This window comes from Elephantulus edwardii, unplaced genomic scaffold, assembly GCF_000299155.1.
Source record: "Elephantulus edwardii isolate Elephantulus edwardi_28Jun2011 unplaced genomic scaffold, EleEdw1.0 scaffold00264, whole genome shotgun sequence".
Classification (NCBI taxonomy): domain Eukaryota; kingdom Metazoa; phylum Chordata; class Mammalia; order Macroscelidea; family Macroscelididae; genus Elephantulus; species Elephantulus edwardii.
In genome coordinates this window covers 3,478,196-3,497,954 of record NW_006400014.1, presented here as the reverse complement: position 1 = coordinate 3,497,954, position 19,759 = coordinate 3,478,196, and the positions used below count along the sequence as shown (strand labels likewise).

The 19,759-nt window shown below is 35.0% G+C and overlaps 1 protein-coding gene across 4 annotated transcripts in view; it reads left to right on the top strand.

The window, feature by feature from the left end:
* Positions 1-19,759, top strand: part of VPS13C (vacuolar protein sorting 13 homolog C (S. cerevisiae)) — a 248,439-nt gene that overhangs the window by 64,038 nt on the left and 164,642 nt on the right. For all 4 annotated transcript variants that reach the window (XM_006899645.1, XM_006899642.1, XM_006899644.1 and 1 more), the window contains 10 exons: positions 485-544; positions 3,171-3,230; positions 4,048-4,128; positions 5,126-5,183; positions 6,948-7,075; positions 9,761-9,867; positions 10,574-10,745; positions 14,424-14,486; positions 16,401-16,530; positions 17,261-17,355. In XM_006899645.1, coding sequence (XP_006899707.1) covers positions 485-544; positions 3,171-3,230; positions 4,048-4,128; positions 5,126-5,183; positions 6,948-7,075; positions 9,761-9,867; positions 10,574-10,745; positions 14,424-14,486; positions 16,401-16,530; positions 17,261-17,355 — 954 coding nt within the window. The remainder of the gene's footprint in view (positions 1-484; positions 545-3,170; positions 3,231-4,047; positions 4,129-5,125; positions 5,184-6,947; positions 7,076-9,760; positions 9,868-10,573; positions 10,746-14,423; positions 14,487-16,400; positions 16,531-17,260; positions 17,356-19,759) is intronic.

Sequence of the window (19,759 nt, the reverse complement as noted above, 5' to 3'; positions counted from 1 at the left end):
TAAGGAAAAGGGGATGGCGTATTCTCTTAGCTACTTCCTGCTGAAAAGGGACGCTGTGGGTTTCAGGGTGAATGTCTTCTCTGACTACTCTAAAGGGCCCCTTTGGCAGTAGGAAACACATAGACTATTATGGAGATTGATTTTGGAATTTAGATGCACTCAAACTTTATTTTGAAGACTATCTTAATATTGTACATATGTCTCTTATGGCTGTCCTTATTTGACTGTCTAGAAAAGAGTCCATCTAGTCATAGTGTCTTAACATCTAGAAAGAAAAAAGTTCTGCCAAGAAAATACCATTTATCTTAGTAACATACCTTTACACTTACGAAATCTAAATGATACCAATCTTTCTCTCCTCTTTGTAAAATTCAAATGAATTTTTGAGAACTTGAAAACACTTTTCCCGTCGTGTTTATTGCACACAGTGAGACATAATTTTTACCTTTATTATTTTTTTTAATATACACCTTTTGTTTAATAGGTCACTGATCCGAAGCAACCTCTTTCCTTTGGCGTTACACTGAGAGAACTTAGTCTGTTGGTAATGTTAACTTTATTTTGAATGTCTTTGAAACCTGTAATAAGTTATTTAACAATAATTAGTTTTTTAGTTAATTATTCATAATCCACTGACCATAAAGAAAAGCCCAAATCATAGAAGCATACTTTTATTCTTTTTGTAGTGATTAGATGAAGTAGTATGTGTAAGGCATTTGGAACATTGACTCAATTATTTTCTGCTGTTCCTCACTACCTAGCTAGTAAAATGACTATCATAGCAAAGTCACCTCTTCTGTATTAATTTCATTTCATTGATGCATCATTTTATTTGTATTCTAACTCTTATACCGTATCTAAGGTAATATTGCTATTTCTGATTTGGATCCCATTCTTCCCATGTCTTCAGGAACCATTCTTCACCACCCATTCCCTCTCCTCCTCCACCTTCTTTTTCCTTCTTTGATTCTCTTTCTTAAATCTATAACTTTTTTCTTCCCCCCACCCCCAGCTCCTTTATGTAAATTTTTACTATCATTCAAGTCTCTCTTTTGTAAAAAAATTAAAAAACACTCTGTAACTCTACCCTTCCCATAAACTCCAACTGGCTTTACTTAATTTCTGCCTGTTTTTCCTCCCCTTTCCAATCAGACTTTCTTTAGAGAGCTTTATACCCTGACTATCTTTATATCTATATATTTTATATAGTTATATATATATGTTGGGGGTATTTTGTTGTTGTGTACCACAGAGTCAAACCAACCCATAGATGACCCTCTAGTGGGTTTTCAGAGGCAGTTAATCTCACGGGAGGAGATTCCCCATCCTCCTCCCACAGAGCAGCTGGTGGCAGCGCAGCTTCTTTGCACTAGGCCACCATAGCCCCCCCATATATATTTATAATTATATCTTTCTTCCACTGACACCGTATCCACTGTTATTGGACTGCATTACTCACACAAATTATTCTAACCGTTTCATCAATAGCACTCTTGCAGTTAACTTAGTTTATCTCATTGCAGCATTTGATACTGCTTACTTGGGTGCTTTCCTGGAAACAAATGTATTGTAATCTACATATTCTCTTTTCTTTCTTCCTATTTCACAATAACCATTTTAGACTTTTGTCTATAGCTGTAAGTCAGTTGGTTATTTTAGTTTTACCCATTCTTTCTGTAGTTAAGCCACATAACACCTTGGTGATTTTTTTAGGAACTAATGAATATATAAAATCAAGATTAAATTAAAAAATCATTTTTTCTACTTTCATTCTTGTGGTTTTTCTATATTAGTATATAGAGAAAGAATCTGTGCTAATGTATAAATAGCAGGGACTTGGTATGGATGGCCATAATGGAACTTTACCAGCTTCACAAAGGGGAACTATCCCCATCAACAACATCAACAACATCAAACCAATTCTTATGAGACTAGACTTGTTCCCCACACTCCCAGGCCTCTTTCTACTCATCCAAACACTAATCTTATTACTTTACTGGCTCCAAAACACAATGAAGTAGCTCACAGACCACATAGAACCCTATTGTTGTTGTTAAGTGCCTTCAGGTTGTAGATAACTCATAATGACTTTATGAATGAAAGTCTTGAATATGAAAAGCTTTCATCTTTACGTTTATAGAGTTTCCAGAGGCAAGCCATTTTGGAAGTGGATGCAACTCCTGCTTCCAAGCCTGCTCTATTTGGGGAGCTCCACCAAACACTGTCTACCATGGGTAACCATTATCATACTTGACACATCAGTGTCACAGTGTTTACCTTCACAGCAACCACTGAGTTGCCTTTCTTCAGCAAATTGCCAGACCTTTGCTATACTACTTAGAAGAATGTTTGACTGAAAACAATTAAAACTAGGCCTGAGGGCTGCAGGTCCGATGGCCCAAATGCCTTTTTAAACAGGAGGCCTACTCTACTGCACCCAGTTTCAAGCAATGGCCACACCCAAGTCTCACCTCCACACCAGAAAACAAACCTTAGCAGAATCTGGCCACTCCATTCATCTTCCCAGTCTGAACCCTATTAGATAAATAAAAATGTTATTTTTCAGGTTAGTAGCAGAATATAGTCACTTAGTCAGGACAGCTTCCAAAATATGCTCCCTGTCATCTCAACCTTGAACCTTGTGGCTTTAGGCTTCTGTAAGAAACTCTCAGTTCTGTCAATTATGGCTCTCCTCCTCCTCTAGTTGTCCAACAGCTTGGGTAGAAGCTCCTAGATTTGGTTCCATGGGCTGTAGCAGTGCCAAGGTCTGCTCCATCTGATGTCAGACTGCTACTCCACTGTGGCTGCTGTGGTTGCTTTCTCCAGCAAGCTCTGGTCTGACTGGCGCAAGACTCTCTGGTACCAAAAGACACGTTTCATTCTCTTGCTTCTTATTTGCTGATGGTGAGGTTCTCTCATTCTGCATCTAGAGCCGTTCAAAGATGAGACTAACCAATCCCCTTGTGGATAGGCTAACATGCCCCATTGGTAAATTCCCTACCTATCCACATGGCAAAGTCAGTTAGTGGCTCGTCTAGCCATTTTGAACAATAGACTCTTAACATCACACTTAAATGTCTATTCTAAGTTTGTTTTACTGCAGTTTAAAACTATTGGGGTACTGTTGCATGAAGTTAAGACATTTCTGTAGTTTTTTTTTATTCTTTTAGACAGCAAATGAACATTGGACTCCATGCATATTAAATGAAGCAGACAAAATTATATACAAGGTATGATATTCTGTTAGAATAAATTTTATGAGTTACATAGATATAAACAGCATACATTTTCTTCAAGTACTTGTGATAGAAGAGAACATATCTTTGGGGTGTGAATTAAAAGTCTAGCATCTAGTTTCAGCTTTGTTACTTTCTAGTATTTTGTCCTGTTATGATCATTCACCCTCTTTGAGCTTTACATTTTTTACCTATCAAATGAAGAACCTAGGTAAAAAAAATAATTACTGAATAGTGTTTTCTGGAACATGAGGTAATTGAAAGATCTTAGAAAAAATAATTTCTAGTCAAGTAAGGTTACTACTGGTTTATGTACTGAGTTGTACATAGTTTAGTAGGATTTTACAATGCTTTAAAATATGCCAATAATTTTTTCTGAATTCTCAAGAGGGGTATATTATGTAGTTTATTGTTTTTTCAACCTTATTACCCACAGTTTACTGTTCTTCTCTAGCCTAAAACAGACCCTGATATTTGCTGGAGGGGTCACATCAGTTTTATTCAACAAAATATTTACACAACCTGTTGGATAGTAAATTAATAAGTACATGATAATTAAAGGAATGAATCTCTTGAATTAATTAAGTGAATTTTTTCTTCAAAGCACAGAAAGCAAACATCAGACCATAAATAAATTACATGAATGATCTGAATGTATTTTCCTTCAGTTTTGCATTATATTTCTTTCTCCTTTAAAAGTTTCAAATGGCATTTGGATCATTTGGGATATTGAGTATTAGAATTATTTTTAATATTTATTTTTAATTTCAATATGTTAATTGCTTGACCTCTTCCATTTTTTTTTTTATAGCTTATACGACTTGATAGTCTTAGCACCTACTGGAATGTAAACTGCAACATGTCCTACCAAGGATCAAGGGAACAGATCTTGGTAATTTTCGATTATACATAAAAGAGACAATTGTATACACCTTACATTTATTTAATGTAATGGTTCTTTAATAAGGACATGATAGCATCCAGCTATTTAGCTTGAGTATAAGTCAGAAGAGCGAAATTAACTTTTATGGAATCTCTTACATGTTTTTGAAAAATCCATTTTTTTAAAATGCCTGTGAAATAATTCACTAGGTGGTAAGATGAAGACACTTTTAGTAATACTGTACCATTAACATTGTATTTATGGTTGGCACACTATTTAGTTATCTTTAGTGTCACATTGTATTTTATGTGACAGTGATTACTTTAGTCATAATGTACATAAAGAGAATGCTTTTCAGATCTAAAGAATATATTCCTGACATATATTTTAAGCAGTTGTGATTATGATTTCTGAATGTTATCATGCCCTGTAAAGTAGGAGCTGAATCATCCTGACCCTCCAGAGGGTTTTCAGAGGCAGTAAATCACAAGGGAGGAGGTTGCCCAACTTTTTCCCACAAAATAGCTGGTGGATTTGAACTGTTTTTCTTTGGGTTGGCAGTGAAATTTCTTACCACTAAAACCACCTGGACTCCTGATTTCTGAATAATGAAAGACTAACCCAAACTTGAATGTGTTTAGCCAATCTTAATGAGGTTTGTTAACCTCAGTGAAGAATTGAAGAGCACTTGAATTTTCTAAATTGCGTTTATTCCAAGATTCTTAGCTCTCAAATAAGGGTAGAACAAATAGTTTTTTATTGACAGTAAGGTTTTCGAGATACCAGATATGTTTGTATATATGTTCTACCCTTATTTGAGGAATGCAATTTTATGTTTCTGTATAGTTAGAATTAAAAAAAAATTAATATCTTCATTCTTAACATGTTTTTTAAAATTGGCTACTTAACAAAGAAAGGATATTGATTTCAGGTGTGTTTTTTTGTGATTGTTCATGTATGCATTTCCTTTTTTCATTCTCATGAAATATTTTTTTTTTGTTTTTAGGATCAACTAAAAAGTGAAATTCTCACAAGTAACAATAAACGCCCAAACCATCAATACAGTAAGTAAGGATAAAAAAGTTAATTTTATATTATAGAAATTTAGAATTAAATACCTTACTTGTAAATAGTTATTTTATAAAGTTTCTTAGACACAAAGAATGTATTAGTTTTTTAAAATTAATTTTTTAAAGGTGAAAGAAAAATAATTTTATTAGAAAAGATACATAAGATACATTTCACTCTGGGATTGGTCAGTGCTTTAAAAGTACAGAGTTTGAGGAAAGGTAGAGAGTATATAAATTTTATGTCTTAGTTTTTGATGTAGTATTTATTTTATTTTATTTTTTTAAATTTTATTATTTTTGTGTGAGTGTACCTTCAAATCAGATCTGACTGGTACAGGAGGAGATTGTCCCTCCTTCCCCAGCAGAGCATCTGGTGGATTCGATCCTTGCACCTCTGGGATTGTAGTTGCAGCTCCTTGCCAGTAGGCCACCAGAGCTCCCCTGATGATGTAGTATTTTTTTTATAATTGACAGTTGCTATGGATTACATGTAATGTGGTCACTGCTGGAGAGGGAAAGAGTGTGGTTCATTTGACATAGTCAACTCTCCTTGACTTCCATGTTTTTTTCTTACCTTGTTATTCTCTAATTTTTTTTCAGAATTTAGGCTTGGTTTTGGGGGTATCTTTGGTAACTAAATTTCTGAAATCTTGATGTTTGGTCATAGCTAGTATAGCTATTGCAGTCTAAAATCATATTTACCACTTGAGATCTATTAAGAGAGTTTTTCTACTTCTTCTGTGCTTTGTCTTTATTTTTGAATAAAGGCATTTTTGACAAAGCTGGCTGCTTATTTGTTTTTTTTTAAAATCCTGTTTTCTCCATTTTCAGTTCCAGTCTAAAGCAGTTCTTGGTTTCTGTTTACTGTTTCCCTCTATGATCATTTTCTGTTTCATGCCCACCTTTTTTCATTGTCTGTGTTAGTCTGGCTCACTAATGTATTCTTATAGTTAATTTCCATTTGATGATTTAATATTATTCACTTAAAATTTACCACCTTAACCCTGGCACTCCTATCATGTTTTGCAGTACATTTCATACTACTACTAAACTTAAAAATTATTTTTTAGCTGATTTTCATAGTACATATTTAATAAATCATTTTGGAAATATTTGTGTGAGTTTGCAGGTTTTTTAAGGTAATCTGAATTTTATTCATGATTCTATTTCCTGTTAGTGATTTATTAAAGAAGACATACATTAATAAAATTAATATTCTTTCCTTTTACTAGTATTTTTAATGAATAATGGTTTGTAACAAGGAAAAGAAACCTAATTTTGTACAGGTTTTTTAGTAGCCAGGAATAGATTGTGTACATATTCTGCATTTCTTACATCAAAATAGGGAGTCACTTTGTTCCCAGGATACTGTCGCTCTTACCATTGTTCTTGATGTTTAGTATTATTAAATGTATTTTTTAGAGAGTTTTGGTGGCTTAATGGTTAGGAACTGTGCTGCTAAATAAAAATGTGTAGTTCGAATCCACCAGCTGCTCCACAAGAGCAGTGTAATCTTCTCCCTTGTAATGTTCTCTTTCCTCTGTGTATGAAAACCTGCGGAAGGGTCAGCAGTGGAGTGGTTCTCAAGTGATGGTACATGACGGTAACAGACAGTGTCTTTTTTTATTTTGATTTGGTTGCACATAATTTTTGTAACTGTTCTTTACAACCAGTGTAATAGCATTCTCATAATTCTTTGTAATAGACTTCATATGCAAGGCATATAAACATACCTTCTATCTTTCCGTGTTATTTAAGTTTTCCAGCCATTATCAGCCTCTGCAAAACTATATATGAATCCGAATGCAGAAACAGAGCTCAAAACACCCAAGCTTGATTGGAACATAGAAGTACAAAATATTGCCATTGAACTGACTAAGCCTCAGGTGAGTTTAATTGGACATTTATAGCTTTGGTTACACTAAAAATTGGCTCCCTTTTGCCCTTGGCGCAAATTTATTTATTTTTTTCATTCTTTTGGGTTTTTTTTTCCTGTAATGTGTAGATTTGGGTTATTTTTTTTTAAAAAAGATAATAAAATTAATATTGAAGAAATAACTTTCTAAATTTTATCTAATGTTTCTCTAAACTGTGGAGAATCTTATCAATAGTGAATAACTTTATTTCTATTTGGTTGGAAAATTTTAATGTGTTGTTCCTTCCATATTTTTTAATGGAGACTTTGTTACCATATGTTTTTGGTTTTTTTTAAAGGCAGTAACAGCTATGACAACTTTTCCTTATTATTTGTTCCTGAAGCTTGATTATATACCCTGACAGTTTGAGTGATGGGCCTAGAGAATTACAAGTGAAAGGAGGGCAGGGAAGCTGGCTGTTTGAGCTGCACCTTTAGTACTGTACAATACAAATGATAATGTAGATGACATAATAAGGACACTTTTTCTTTATTAGCTACATTAGAAAAGATTGGAAAAAATTAATTAATTAAATGATTTTTTAGTTAGAAGGAGCCTTGGTGACATGGTAAGTTAAGTGCTGGGCTGCGAGATGAATTGGTGGTTTAAAGAGGCCAGCCATGGACAAAGATGACAGTCTGCTCTGGTGAGGGTTTATTCCTTTAGAATTTCCTCGCGTAATTCCCTCTGTCATATAGGGTTGCTCCATAGTGAGTATTTTATTTAGTTTAATATATTCAAACATTATAGTTTCAACATAAAAATTTTCAGGGATATTTTACATCCTTAAATTTTTGTTTAAAGTTTTTGGTATCTGGAATTTATTTTATCCCTACTTTACATTTAAATTCAGACTGTTGTTGTTGTTATGTGCTGTCGAGTTGCTTGTGACTCATAGTGACCCTATGTACAATAGCCCTAAACCCTGCTCTATCCTGTGCCAATCACACTGCCTCTGACACACCCCCAGGCACTGAATCAGTCCGCCTCATAGAGGGTCTCCCCTTCTGCACCGTCCCTCCACCCTCCCAAACATGATGTCCCTCTCAAAGGACCTGTCCCTCCTTACAACATGTCCAAAGTATGTAAGACGAAGCCTCAGAATCCTTGCCTCCAAGGAGCAGCCTGGTTTAACCCTCTCCAGGATGAATTTGTTTGTTTTCTTGGCAGTCCAGAGTACATTCAATATTCTTGTCCAGCAGACTACACTATTTTAAATGCTTAATAACCAGATGATAACCCTTAGTTAGAATCATGTTAACAAGAGTTATAAAAAATACATGGAGAGGCGGCGAAACTAGACTTGCCTCTTTTCTCTCTCTTACCTGTAATCTTGCTAGCTGTGTGATGGTTTCGCTTCTATTTTACCAGATCCACAGAGTTGCTGTGTGTTTGGCAAGATGTTTGTAGATGTATCTTTATCTTGCTTTAGTTATATTACAGGGATATTGTTGAGCAATTGAGTATCAGCTCATAGATTGCTATTCCTTAACTGATCTAGAGAAGTACATGATTTTAGAAACATACATTCCATGATAACAGTTTATAGGTCATATTTCAATGTTCCTGAGAGAAATTTTTAATATATTAGTGTGTAAAAAACTAGAGTGTATGGTTATATAGATGGATATATGGATATATGCATATATATCTTGTGCTCAGAAGAGGTTGAGGGACAGCGCAAGAGAGTATGACCCTGGTTGAGGTGGACTGATATGGTAACTGGGGCAGTAGGGATAGGTGTGTTGGAGTCAGTGAGACCGGTTCAGGACAGGGCAGGCTTAAGAGCTGCTGTTCATAGGGTAGCTGTGAGTCACAGGGGACTCAACAGCACCTAATAACAACAACCTGTTATTACTTTATTAGTCAGAACTTTTTTACTTTTGTGATGTAGCTATTGTTGTTGCTGTTGTTAGGTGCCATTGAGTTGAGTACAACTCATTGTGACCCTGTGAACAAAAGATCTGAACCCGGCTCTATCCTGCACCATCCCTGCACTTCCTGACACACAAGAGCCAATTGTAGCAGTCACTGTGTTGTTCACCTGGTTGAAGGACTTCCTCTCCTTTGCCAACCCTCCACCTTTCCCAGTATCATGTCACTTTCCAAGGACTAACCCCTCCTTGCAACATGTCCAAAGTATGTGAGGCGAAGCTTCATCATTTTTACTTCCAAAGAGCACTCCAGCTGCACTCACTCCAAGACATCCATTTGTTCTCCTCAATGTCCACGGGAGGTTCAGTGCTCTTCTCCAACACCCCAGCTCAAAGATGTTAATTCTTCTATCATCTTTATTAATTGTCTAGATCTCAGATGCATAGAAAGTAATCAGAAATATATCGGATGTACCTTAGTCCTCAAACTGACATCAGTACTCCTCCGTAATTTGGAGAAGTCCCTAAATGCAGATTTTTCCAATGCAATGCATTTCCTTATTTCCTGACTGCTGGTTGTTATGATATTGTACAATATTAAAAATAATGCTGTAATTAATAGTGCCTTAAATTTGCTATATATGTTACTGTGTTAACAGTCAAAAGTGGTATTTATTGTTTAGAGGATTGAGAATTGCCTTAGATTGTAAACCAGTAATATTTTGATGTTTATCATGTATTCAATGTAATAATACGTATTTTTGTTTGTTTGTTTTGATAGTATCTAAGTATGATTGACTTTTTGGAGTCAGTGGATTATATGGTTAGAAATGCCCCTTACAGGAAATATAAGCCTTATTTACCACTTCATACCAATTGTCGACAATGGTAAGTCAGAATTGTTTTTATTTTATCAGAAACATGCATTCTTTCAGTTCAGAAGTTTCAGAATTATATGACCTTTAGGACCGTTTAATCCAGCATCTTGTTGTTGATGTTGTTAAGCAGAGAATTTAGGGATATCTTTCATATGATCATGTCATTTTACTTTTTTTTCTCTAGATTAGTGTAAAATCTTAGCATTTAAGACTTTCCAACATTTTAATAAGTTAAATTCGTATTATAACCATACTACCAAAATCCAACCAGCTCCTGTATTGTTGAGTTGATTCTGATTCACAGTGACCCTCTCATCGAGTTTCTGAGTTTGTAAATCTTTGTGAAGGAGACTGTATGTCTTTCTCATTTGGACCTGCTAGTGGATTCAAACTGCTGACCTGTCAATGAGCAACAAGATGCATTATTCACTGTTACCACAGCTCTTCTAGTGACACTAGAATATGGTTAATTTCCTGTAACATGCAAATTTGTGTCTTTATGATTTTGCTTATGACATGTTCTTTTCCTGAAGTGACTTACTCCTACTTCAGTCTATTTAAGTCAGAATTGTACTGGGGAGACATTAAGTGCTGGTCATTAATTAGGAGACAGTTAATAAAGAAATTGGTAGTATAGCTCTAAAATGTCAAAGTTACTTTCTTGTTTTTTCTTTGACCATTATATTCACACATGCTTTACAAAATTTGATTTGCAGGTGGAAATATGCTATTGATTCTGTTCTTGAAGTCCATATAAGAAGGTATACACACATGTGGTCATGGAGTAACATAAAAAAGCACAGGCAGTTGCTCAAGAATTATAAAGTTGCCTACAAAAACAAACTAATTCAGGCTAAAGTCTCAGAAGAAGTACAGAAACAAATTCAGGTATGTTTTTGAAAGCTATACTTTGTTGTATTGCTTTTAATATTATTTTTAATGAACCAGTGATAATGAAGGAAGAAGTGTAAATGGAACTAAAGGCATTAGTAAAAAAGAAGGCCCCAGGAATTGATGAGACACCAACTGAAATGTTTCAACAAACAGATGCAGTCCTTGACATGGTCAGCAGTCTGTGCCAAGAATACAGCTACCTGGCAAAATGACTGGAAGAGATCTGTATTTGTTCACATCCCCCCAAAAAGGAGATCCAGGAGAATGTGGAAATTATCAAACAGTATCACTAATATCACACTCAAGTAAAATCTTGATCATCCAGAAATGGCTAGAACAATAACCTAAAAGAAACAAATGCAGCCTGGGAATGACCGAGTTATTCTTCTACCAGTCTCAGTCATTCAGTCAGACCGAGTCTGACTTCTACCTACTTCATAAATGAGAATTGTCTCCATCAATAATATCTATTGTACCGTACAAATAACTGCATGATAAGACATGCCACCCTACATGCTCTTGCACTTTTTTCTACCAATCATTAGGTCCAGTATTGCAAATTGACTCAGACTGTTTTGTGAGTTGTGGGGTTTATTAGGGAAATAGATTGGGGAAAGGGGAGGCAAAGAACATTACATAATGCAAGTCCAGGTTTAGTCCACAAGTCTCAACCCAGATTAACAGCAAGACACAATTTTTCAGTTAGAGAAAGTCTAGGTTTTGCTCAGCAGCACAAAGTTCAGCAGCACAAATGCAGGAAGCCTCTGCTTTCTTCAGTCATCCAGCAAACTTTATCTCAGAGCCATTACAAGTCAGCTTTTCTTTCAGTCATCTAACAAGCAAATCCTCTACCCATGGCTCCATCTCCAGGATTCCTCTGGTTACACCTTGCCACAGTCTCTTCACAGCAGTACCATAGATTCTTCACAGTCTTTCCACCAATGTTGTAACCATTTTTTAATAGAGTGGAAAGTGCTCTCTTATATTGACCCCCTACAGCTGTTGATGATTTGTAAGACTGTGTGTCCACAATTAAGGTAGCTGGTGATCATGTCCCAAGAAGGGCTAACACAATGGCTAGAAAAGCCATTTTCAAGGATTCTGATACCCCAGGTACACTGAGAGAGAACTTCCAGAAATTCATGCTGGATTCAGAAGAGACCAAGGCACCAGGAGCATCATTATTGATGCATCATGACTGAAAGCAGAGACTATCCGAAGAATGTCTATTTTTGTTTCATTGACTATGGAAAGGCTTTTGACTGTATGGGCCACAACAAATTATGGCTATCATTGAAAATAATGGGAATCCCAGAACAGGTATCTAGACCAAGAAGCTGTTCTATTTTCTGAACAGAATAAGGAAAAGTGCATTGTTTAAAGATTAAGGTGCATCTGATTCAAGCCATGACTTTTTCATTACTTGCTGTGCATTTTAAAGTTGGACAGTAGTAAGGATGACAGAAGAAGAATTGATGCCTCTGAGATGTGGTATTGGAGAAGAGTGTTGACTGTCCCATGGACAGATACTTTTGGAGAAAAGGATGGCACAGGATAGGGCAGGATTCCTATTTGTTGTTCATAAGGTTGTTAGGAATTATAGTCAACTTGATTGCACCTAACAACAACCAGTAAGGTTTATTTGAAAAGTTGTGGATGAATTTTTATTTCAGTGCTGAGTTGACTACTTAACCAGATGTTCTGATCATAGACTCGTTTCTTTGCATCTCATGTCTTACGCTCTCATTTATAAAATGGAAATGATTTCAGGAGAAGTACATGAGATAACATAAAAGCATCCGGCACACAAATCACCCCAGGAAAGTTAGATTTCCCAATGAGTCAGTATGACTTCATGGCAGTTGGCATCACCACCCACTTTAATGTGAATTTCCCCTGTCAAGTTTTTTCTTTTTATCTGCTTGTTGATTTGTGTAATTTTATATTCTTAGAGTCTGTATTCTTTAGTATAATACTCACTCAATGGCTGTTGAGGTTTTTCTAACTCATAGTAACTTTCCAGTGGAGTACTGAGGCTGTCAGTCTTTATGGGGAGAAATTGCACATCTTTCTGCCTTTAAGTGATTGGTGCATTCAAAGTGTTGATTTTTTTTTTATAGTTACCCACTATGTTGTGCTACACCACTGTGGCTCCTTTAGAACAATGCTTATAAAATAATTTAAAATAGTGGGAGTTCAAAGTATAAAGTAAGATTACTTAACAAGTTTCACTATTCTTGTTTCCTTGCACATATATTACCTGTGAATGGTAATGATCTGAGGGAAGAATTTTTGTTTCATCCTTTTCTTAATGAGCTTTAATTTCTTTGTGAAAAACTTATTTCCCGTATTCTAAGCACTAAAAAAATTTCAAACCAAATGGGTGCTCAAATTTATGCTTAAATTTTCTTTTGATTTTTCATTTTCACTTCATTGTGCTTATGTGAAACCCATACTTGGGCCAGAAGGCAGTTGTCTGAGCAGAGCAGGAAAACACTGCTTGGTTAGCTGAAAGAGAGTACCAGAGAAATGTCTGTCTGTGTTTCATTGACTATGCAAAGGCATTTGACTATATGGATCACAACAAATTGTGGCTAACCTTGAGAAGAATTCAGAACACTTAATTGTGCTCATGTGAAACCTTTTCTTAGACTAGGAGGCAGTGTCAGAAGAGAGCAGGGAAACACTGCATTGTTCAGAATCAGGAAAGGTGTACATCAGGGGTGCATGCTGTCTCCACACCTTTTAAATCAGTATGTGGGATAGATGAGGAGGAATGTAGCATCAGGATTGGAGGAAGACTCATCAACAACTTGTATTATGCAGAAGACACAGCTTTGCTTGCTGAAACTGAGGTGGATCTGAGGTGTTTGCTGCAGAGGGTCAAGGAAGGACTGCAGTCTTGAAAATGGATTGAAGTTCAAAATCAAGAAAATGAAGATTCTCGCCACTGGGCCAATTGGCAGCATCATGATAGATGGAGAAAAGATTGAGTTTGTTAACAATTTCATCTTTTCATATTGCCTTGGGGAAATCTGCTATCAAGGACCTCTCTTAGTACTGAAGAACAATGATGTCAGTCTAGTGACTAAGGTGTGGCTGGTACAGGGCATAGTCTTTGCAGTACTTGCTGTACTTCTGAGAGCTGCACAGTGACTAGGGACAATAGAAGAAGAATAATCAGTGCCTTTGAGTTGTGATTCTGGAGAAGAATATTGGCCATACTCTGGAATGTTAAGAGAACACTCTGTCCTAGAAAGGGTAAAACAGGCTGCTCTTTGGAGGCAAGGATTTTGAAGCTCTGTCTTGCATACTTTGGGTTTCTTTGCTAGGAAGTACCAGTCCTTAGAGAAGGACATAATACTTGGAAGGGTGGAGGGCCACTGCAAGAGAGGAAGACCATGTATTGATTGACTCAGTGATTGAGGTAATGGAGGGAAGTGTGTTGGAGACAATGAAATTGGTTCAAGATAGAGTAGGGTACAGAACTGTTTTACATAAGGTTGCTGTGAAACACAAGCTAGTTGACAGCACACAATAACAAGAACAAACTTTCATAGATCATCATTATTCTTTAATGGACTTGAGAAACATAAAAATCAAAGAAGAAAACATTTTTAATTTAATGATAATTTGACTTGTTAACGTGAATCTGTTTTTTCTTTTTTTTAGGATTTGGAGAAGACTCTCGATGTTTTTAACATAATTTTAGCAAGACAACAAACTCAAGTTGAGGTAATATTTTTAGCAGCTGATTTTTTATTTTAAATGTTAATACCCCTTATTTAAACCTCTGATCAAGAGTATAAGATTTATAACTTTGGATGTTGCTCAAGTAAGAATAGAGGTTTTGATTTTATTGCTTAATTCAATCTCGGGGGAAAGACATGAAATACTGACAAAGGGCCACTAACATGAGGGGAATTGGAAAATGCTAAAAAAGTCCTTAAAAGTAAGAAAAATTCTCACAATTTACAATACAACTATTGAGATTTTTGGACATAAGTTTTTAATTTTCTCTTTCTATATATTAAAACATACATACTCATTCGTCAGTTTTAGCTTTTTATTTTCCTTTACCATTTTTGTCTTTCCTCCCTATTCTGTATTCTTCAGCATCTCCTTTTTCTTGAAAACTCCTGATTTAATCTCAGTTCATACTTTGTACACTTTTTAAATGTCATTTTTGTTATTCTGTAATGTGATATTTTAGATAGAAAAATAGATTATAGATACAATGAATGCATCGTATTGTAGAAAAACTGGAAAATAAGATAAGCAAAAGGAGGAAATAGAAATACCTTTATTTTGAACATATTAAACATAATTGCTGTTACTGCCTTGCTATATAGTCTTTTAGCCCTTTCTCTAGTTAGAGATTTCCATACACTTATTTTTAAGTTAAATCATATGCACTCATTAGTTCACTTATTTATCAGATACTCATATGTTTTAGAGTAAGTGCAACCAAGAGTGCTCCTTAGCTGCAAGGATGGTGAAACTTTTTCTCACATTTTTTGGACTTGCCTTTAGGAGCAGTCTGTTTTTGGAAAAAGAAATCATGCTCAGAAAGGTGGAGGGTCAAAGGAAAAGAGGAAGACCCTCAACAAGAGGGGCTGACACTGTGACTGTAATAGTGAGTGTGAGCGTGTGGGAGAGCGTGAGGATGATGCAGAATAGGGCAAGATTCTCCTCTTGGACCTGTTTGTAGGCTTCTGTGAGTCATCATTGACTCCTTAGGACTTGCCAGAAATAGAATTCAACATTTTTTGCAAATACCTCTTTTAGATTATTTACTTTTTCTGTTACACAGAGGTTTTCAGTTAAGTTACTAGTTCAGTTTTTTGGTTTAACCTAAAAATTTCCCTTTAAGGTAGGGAATTAACATTGACTAACTTGAAGAATGAGAACATAGAGCCTAAATTATTTACCTAACTTATTCTCTTTATATGTCTGTTTTGTGCATTGTTTTGTTTTTTAAAAGTCTAAATTTTTCTGAAGTATGCAAAGAGACAGGGCCATGGAAAATCAAGTTAACTATGTTGAAAGAAGAGAAAAAAGTGAGAGTCAAGAACTCTCTGTCTATATTTTCCCCCTCCACCCATGATTTTATTAGCATGTACTTCTTATGTCCTTTTAACTTAAATATTTGGAAGGCAATAAAATTTGACTTGAAACTCTCTATTTCTGCTAAAAATGCAGTGTTATTAAATTGCTGTCAGTAGAGTTCAATTGTTAGAAATTAACAGTAATGAGCATGGTAATGGATTTATGGTGGGCCCATCTCTGTGGGTCTTTCATATTGTACCCATGCCAGAATAAACTGCAGCCTCGAACCATGGCCTGGCCTCCTTTCCCATGGGCACTGGAGGCTGTACACTGAGAAAACAAAACAAAACAAAAAACGAATGAAACTAGTAATAAAACTTTCTAGAAATATTTTTTTAAAAAAGTTAACAGTAATAGTACTACCCTAACCAAATCATGATGTATATTAGTCGAAGAAAGATTGGACTTTTCTTCATTATTTTTCATGTAATGTGTGTGACAGGAAAATGAAACATTTATCTCTCTGTACATCTAAAGATGAACAAGAAGCCACTTGTTGGTATAACTAGCAATTTTTTAAAAAATTCATTTTTCTTTCAGGTAATTCGGTCTGGGCAAAAATTAAAGAAAAAATCTGCTGAATCAGGCGAGAAACGTGGAGGCTGGTTTAGTGGGTTTTGGGGTAAAAAGGAATGTAAGAAAAAAGATGAAGAATCTTCGATTCCTGAAAGTAAGTTCCAGGGGAAATAACTTAATGTACATGTACAAAATTGTGTATACAGAATTCTGTTTATTTTAACATACCTTGGAAATAGATGTTTTATTTTTATATATACATGTAAATATAGTGTAATAATATTTTGTTGTATACTATCAAGTCAGAACCAACTCATAACTGCAGTACATTTTCAGAGGCAATATTTATGGGAGGAGATTGCCCATCTTTCTCCTGTGAAGCAGCTGGTGAATTTTGAACTCCTTATCACTAAGCATTTAGATTTTCCTGAGCTAATAAATATATTTATGTATGTATATATTAGGTAGCTCAATGTGCACTATATAAATAGCAAACTCTTATTCTTCTATTTAACTATTTTTTTCAGCAAACACAGTAGGATGGAATAGTTCTGTGTCTATCGCAATATAATAAAACTTTGATTTCTTTGAGACTAGGGATTTATAGTTCAACATTTACTATTACTTGTTACTTATTATGGATATTTGGTTATAAATTATACATAAGTGTTTTTATAGGAATTCTAAAATCCTTACATGATTATGAATTTCCTTAATGGTATATACTATCTTGTTTAAAGTAATTAAAGTAGCATATTAGAAGTAGCTTTAGTATTATTTGTATCTGTTGGTTTTAGGATACTTTTAAAATTTATTTGATTTGTAGATTATTCTGCACAACTGAAGTAATTGATTTATTAAAATATTTAGTTTTTTCTTTCTAGCTATTGATGACCTTATGACTCCAGAGGAAAAAGCCAAGCTCTTCACTGCTATTGGTTATAGTGAGACTACCCACAACCTCACCTTACCTAAGCAGGTAAGGTTTAATTTTATTGTATTCTCTTAAGTTGATTTAAACAAGTAATGACTTCTTAAGTAACGCATTTAAAATAGCTATCATTTGTTTAGTTTCACTTAATATGATATTTAATTAGTAATTCTTTATGTCATATCTTACTAATGAAAATGCTTATTTTTAAGAGTGTTTTTTTTTTTTTTAATTTATTGGTACTTTTTGTGTCCTGTTAAAAAAACCCAACACACCCCAACCTCCAAACCATAAAGTCTTTTTCTAGAAGCTTTATGTTCCTTTTTACACTTAGCTCTACTGTTCATCTGGAGTTGATATTTTGCATGTGATATGGGTTCAGATTTATTTCCCCCCCATAAGCTTGTCTACTTGAGCTTGATTGAATTGTTGTTGTTGTGTGCCATCAAATTGAAACTGACTCTTGGTTGACCCTCCAGCAGATTTTCAGAGATAGTAAATTGCTTGGGAGGAGATTGGCCATCTTTCTCCCACAGAGCATCTTATGAATTCAAACAATATACTTTAGGATTGGCAGCACAATTTCTTACCACTAGGCCACCAAAGCTCCTTAACTTGAATTATTATGAATCCATCTTTTTTTCATTGCTTTCCAAGTACTATTTTATTATCAATCATCTATTTTTCTGTAGAATGTCTGTTCTCTTATAGTGACTATTTTTCTCTCTGTAGTTTTGGTCACTATAACTTTGTAAGCTATCCTCTTATTTAACTGTTTGGTTTTAATGATTGTCTTATCCTTGGACATTTTCCTTTCCAATTTAAATTTTCATATCTACTTGGATGATTTTTATTTTATTTAATATGGAAATGAATTTTGGGAGATTTAGCATCTCTGTACTATTGAGTATTCTAATTCATTGATATATTCCTCTATTCTCTTTAATTTCTTTCCATAGTCGTTTATATTTTCCTGGTTATAAGTTGAATATTTTTGTTTAATTTGTTACCAATGGGATCTTTAAAATTTTTCTTTTTCTTTTTACTACGAAATACAGTTCTTAAGGTTCATATTGATGAATTTGAATGCCAATAAGTCTATGTAATGACCACCCAGAACAAGATAGAGAACATTGCTATTCCCTAGCCAGTTCCATATGACATTTTCTAGGTTTTACCCACCTTGCAAATATAGCCACTTTATGGCTATATTACTGTAGATTACTCTTTACAGATTATGCAATTTTATTTTGTTTCTTTTTCTCAGTATGATCCTTTTATATTTATCTGTGTTGTGTCTATCAGTATGTTTTTCCTTTTTTATTGATGTCTAGTATTCCATTAGGGAGTTCTGGGGGTTTAGTGGCAAGAAGCTGTACAGCAATCCCAAAGACATGTAGTTTGAGGCTACCAGCTGCTCTGTGGGAGAAGGATGAGGATGGGCAATCTCCTCCTATACGATTAACTACCTCTGAAAACCCTCTGGAGGTTCAGCCATGGGTCGCTTACAACTCGCTGGTACACAGCAACAATAACAATAACAATATTCTGTTGTATGAATATACAGCAAACTTTTATCTATTGGCCTGTTGATATATGTCTTTGTTGTTTGGTTTGGTTATAATGAATAAGGCTGCTGTGAATGTTAAATACTCAGCAGTGGAATTGCTAGATCATAACATCATCACTTTTTAAAATTAATTTTAATTAACTTTTACAGAGATTTTGGGTTTCCATTCATTCATTGTTACATTTTTCTCCCTGCCCACCCCTCCCCCCCAGTTCACTCTTCTCTTTGAAAAGTGTAAGAAAAATTCTTTCATTGGTATACAATCCCTCCCCAGTACACTCCATTATGCAACCTTTTAAGAAAGTATGAAACAAATCTCCAAAAAGGTTGTAATATTTTCTACTGCTATCAGTAGAAATTTTTCCACATTCTTGCCTCATTTAGCATTATTTGACTTTTAAATTTTAACCACTTTAATGGTATGACATGTTAGTCCATTATGATTTGAATTTGCATGTCCTAATGACTGATTATGTGAACTCCTGTTGTCTGTAAGATTATTCTACTGAGCTGGTTTTTGCCCAGTTGTATTTCAAGTATCAACAAGTTCAACCATGATGGAGAGGTTTCAAGAGAACTTTTAAGACCAAGACAAACTAGGCAGAAGGATGTGGTGATTCACACCTTATGAATAGCATAGCACATTGTTTGATATAGGGTCAGAAGATGAACCCCTTTGGTTAGAAGGTACTTAAAAATATGACTGAAGACAGTGCTTAATCCTCAAAGTAGAGTTGACTTTGTTGTTGTTGTTGTTATGTGCCGTTGAGTCGCTTGTGACTCATAGCGACCCTATCTACTACAGCCCTAAACTCTGCTCTGTCCTGTGCCAGTCGCACTGTCTCTGACACTCCCATCCCGATTGTCCCAGTCACTGAATCA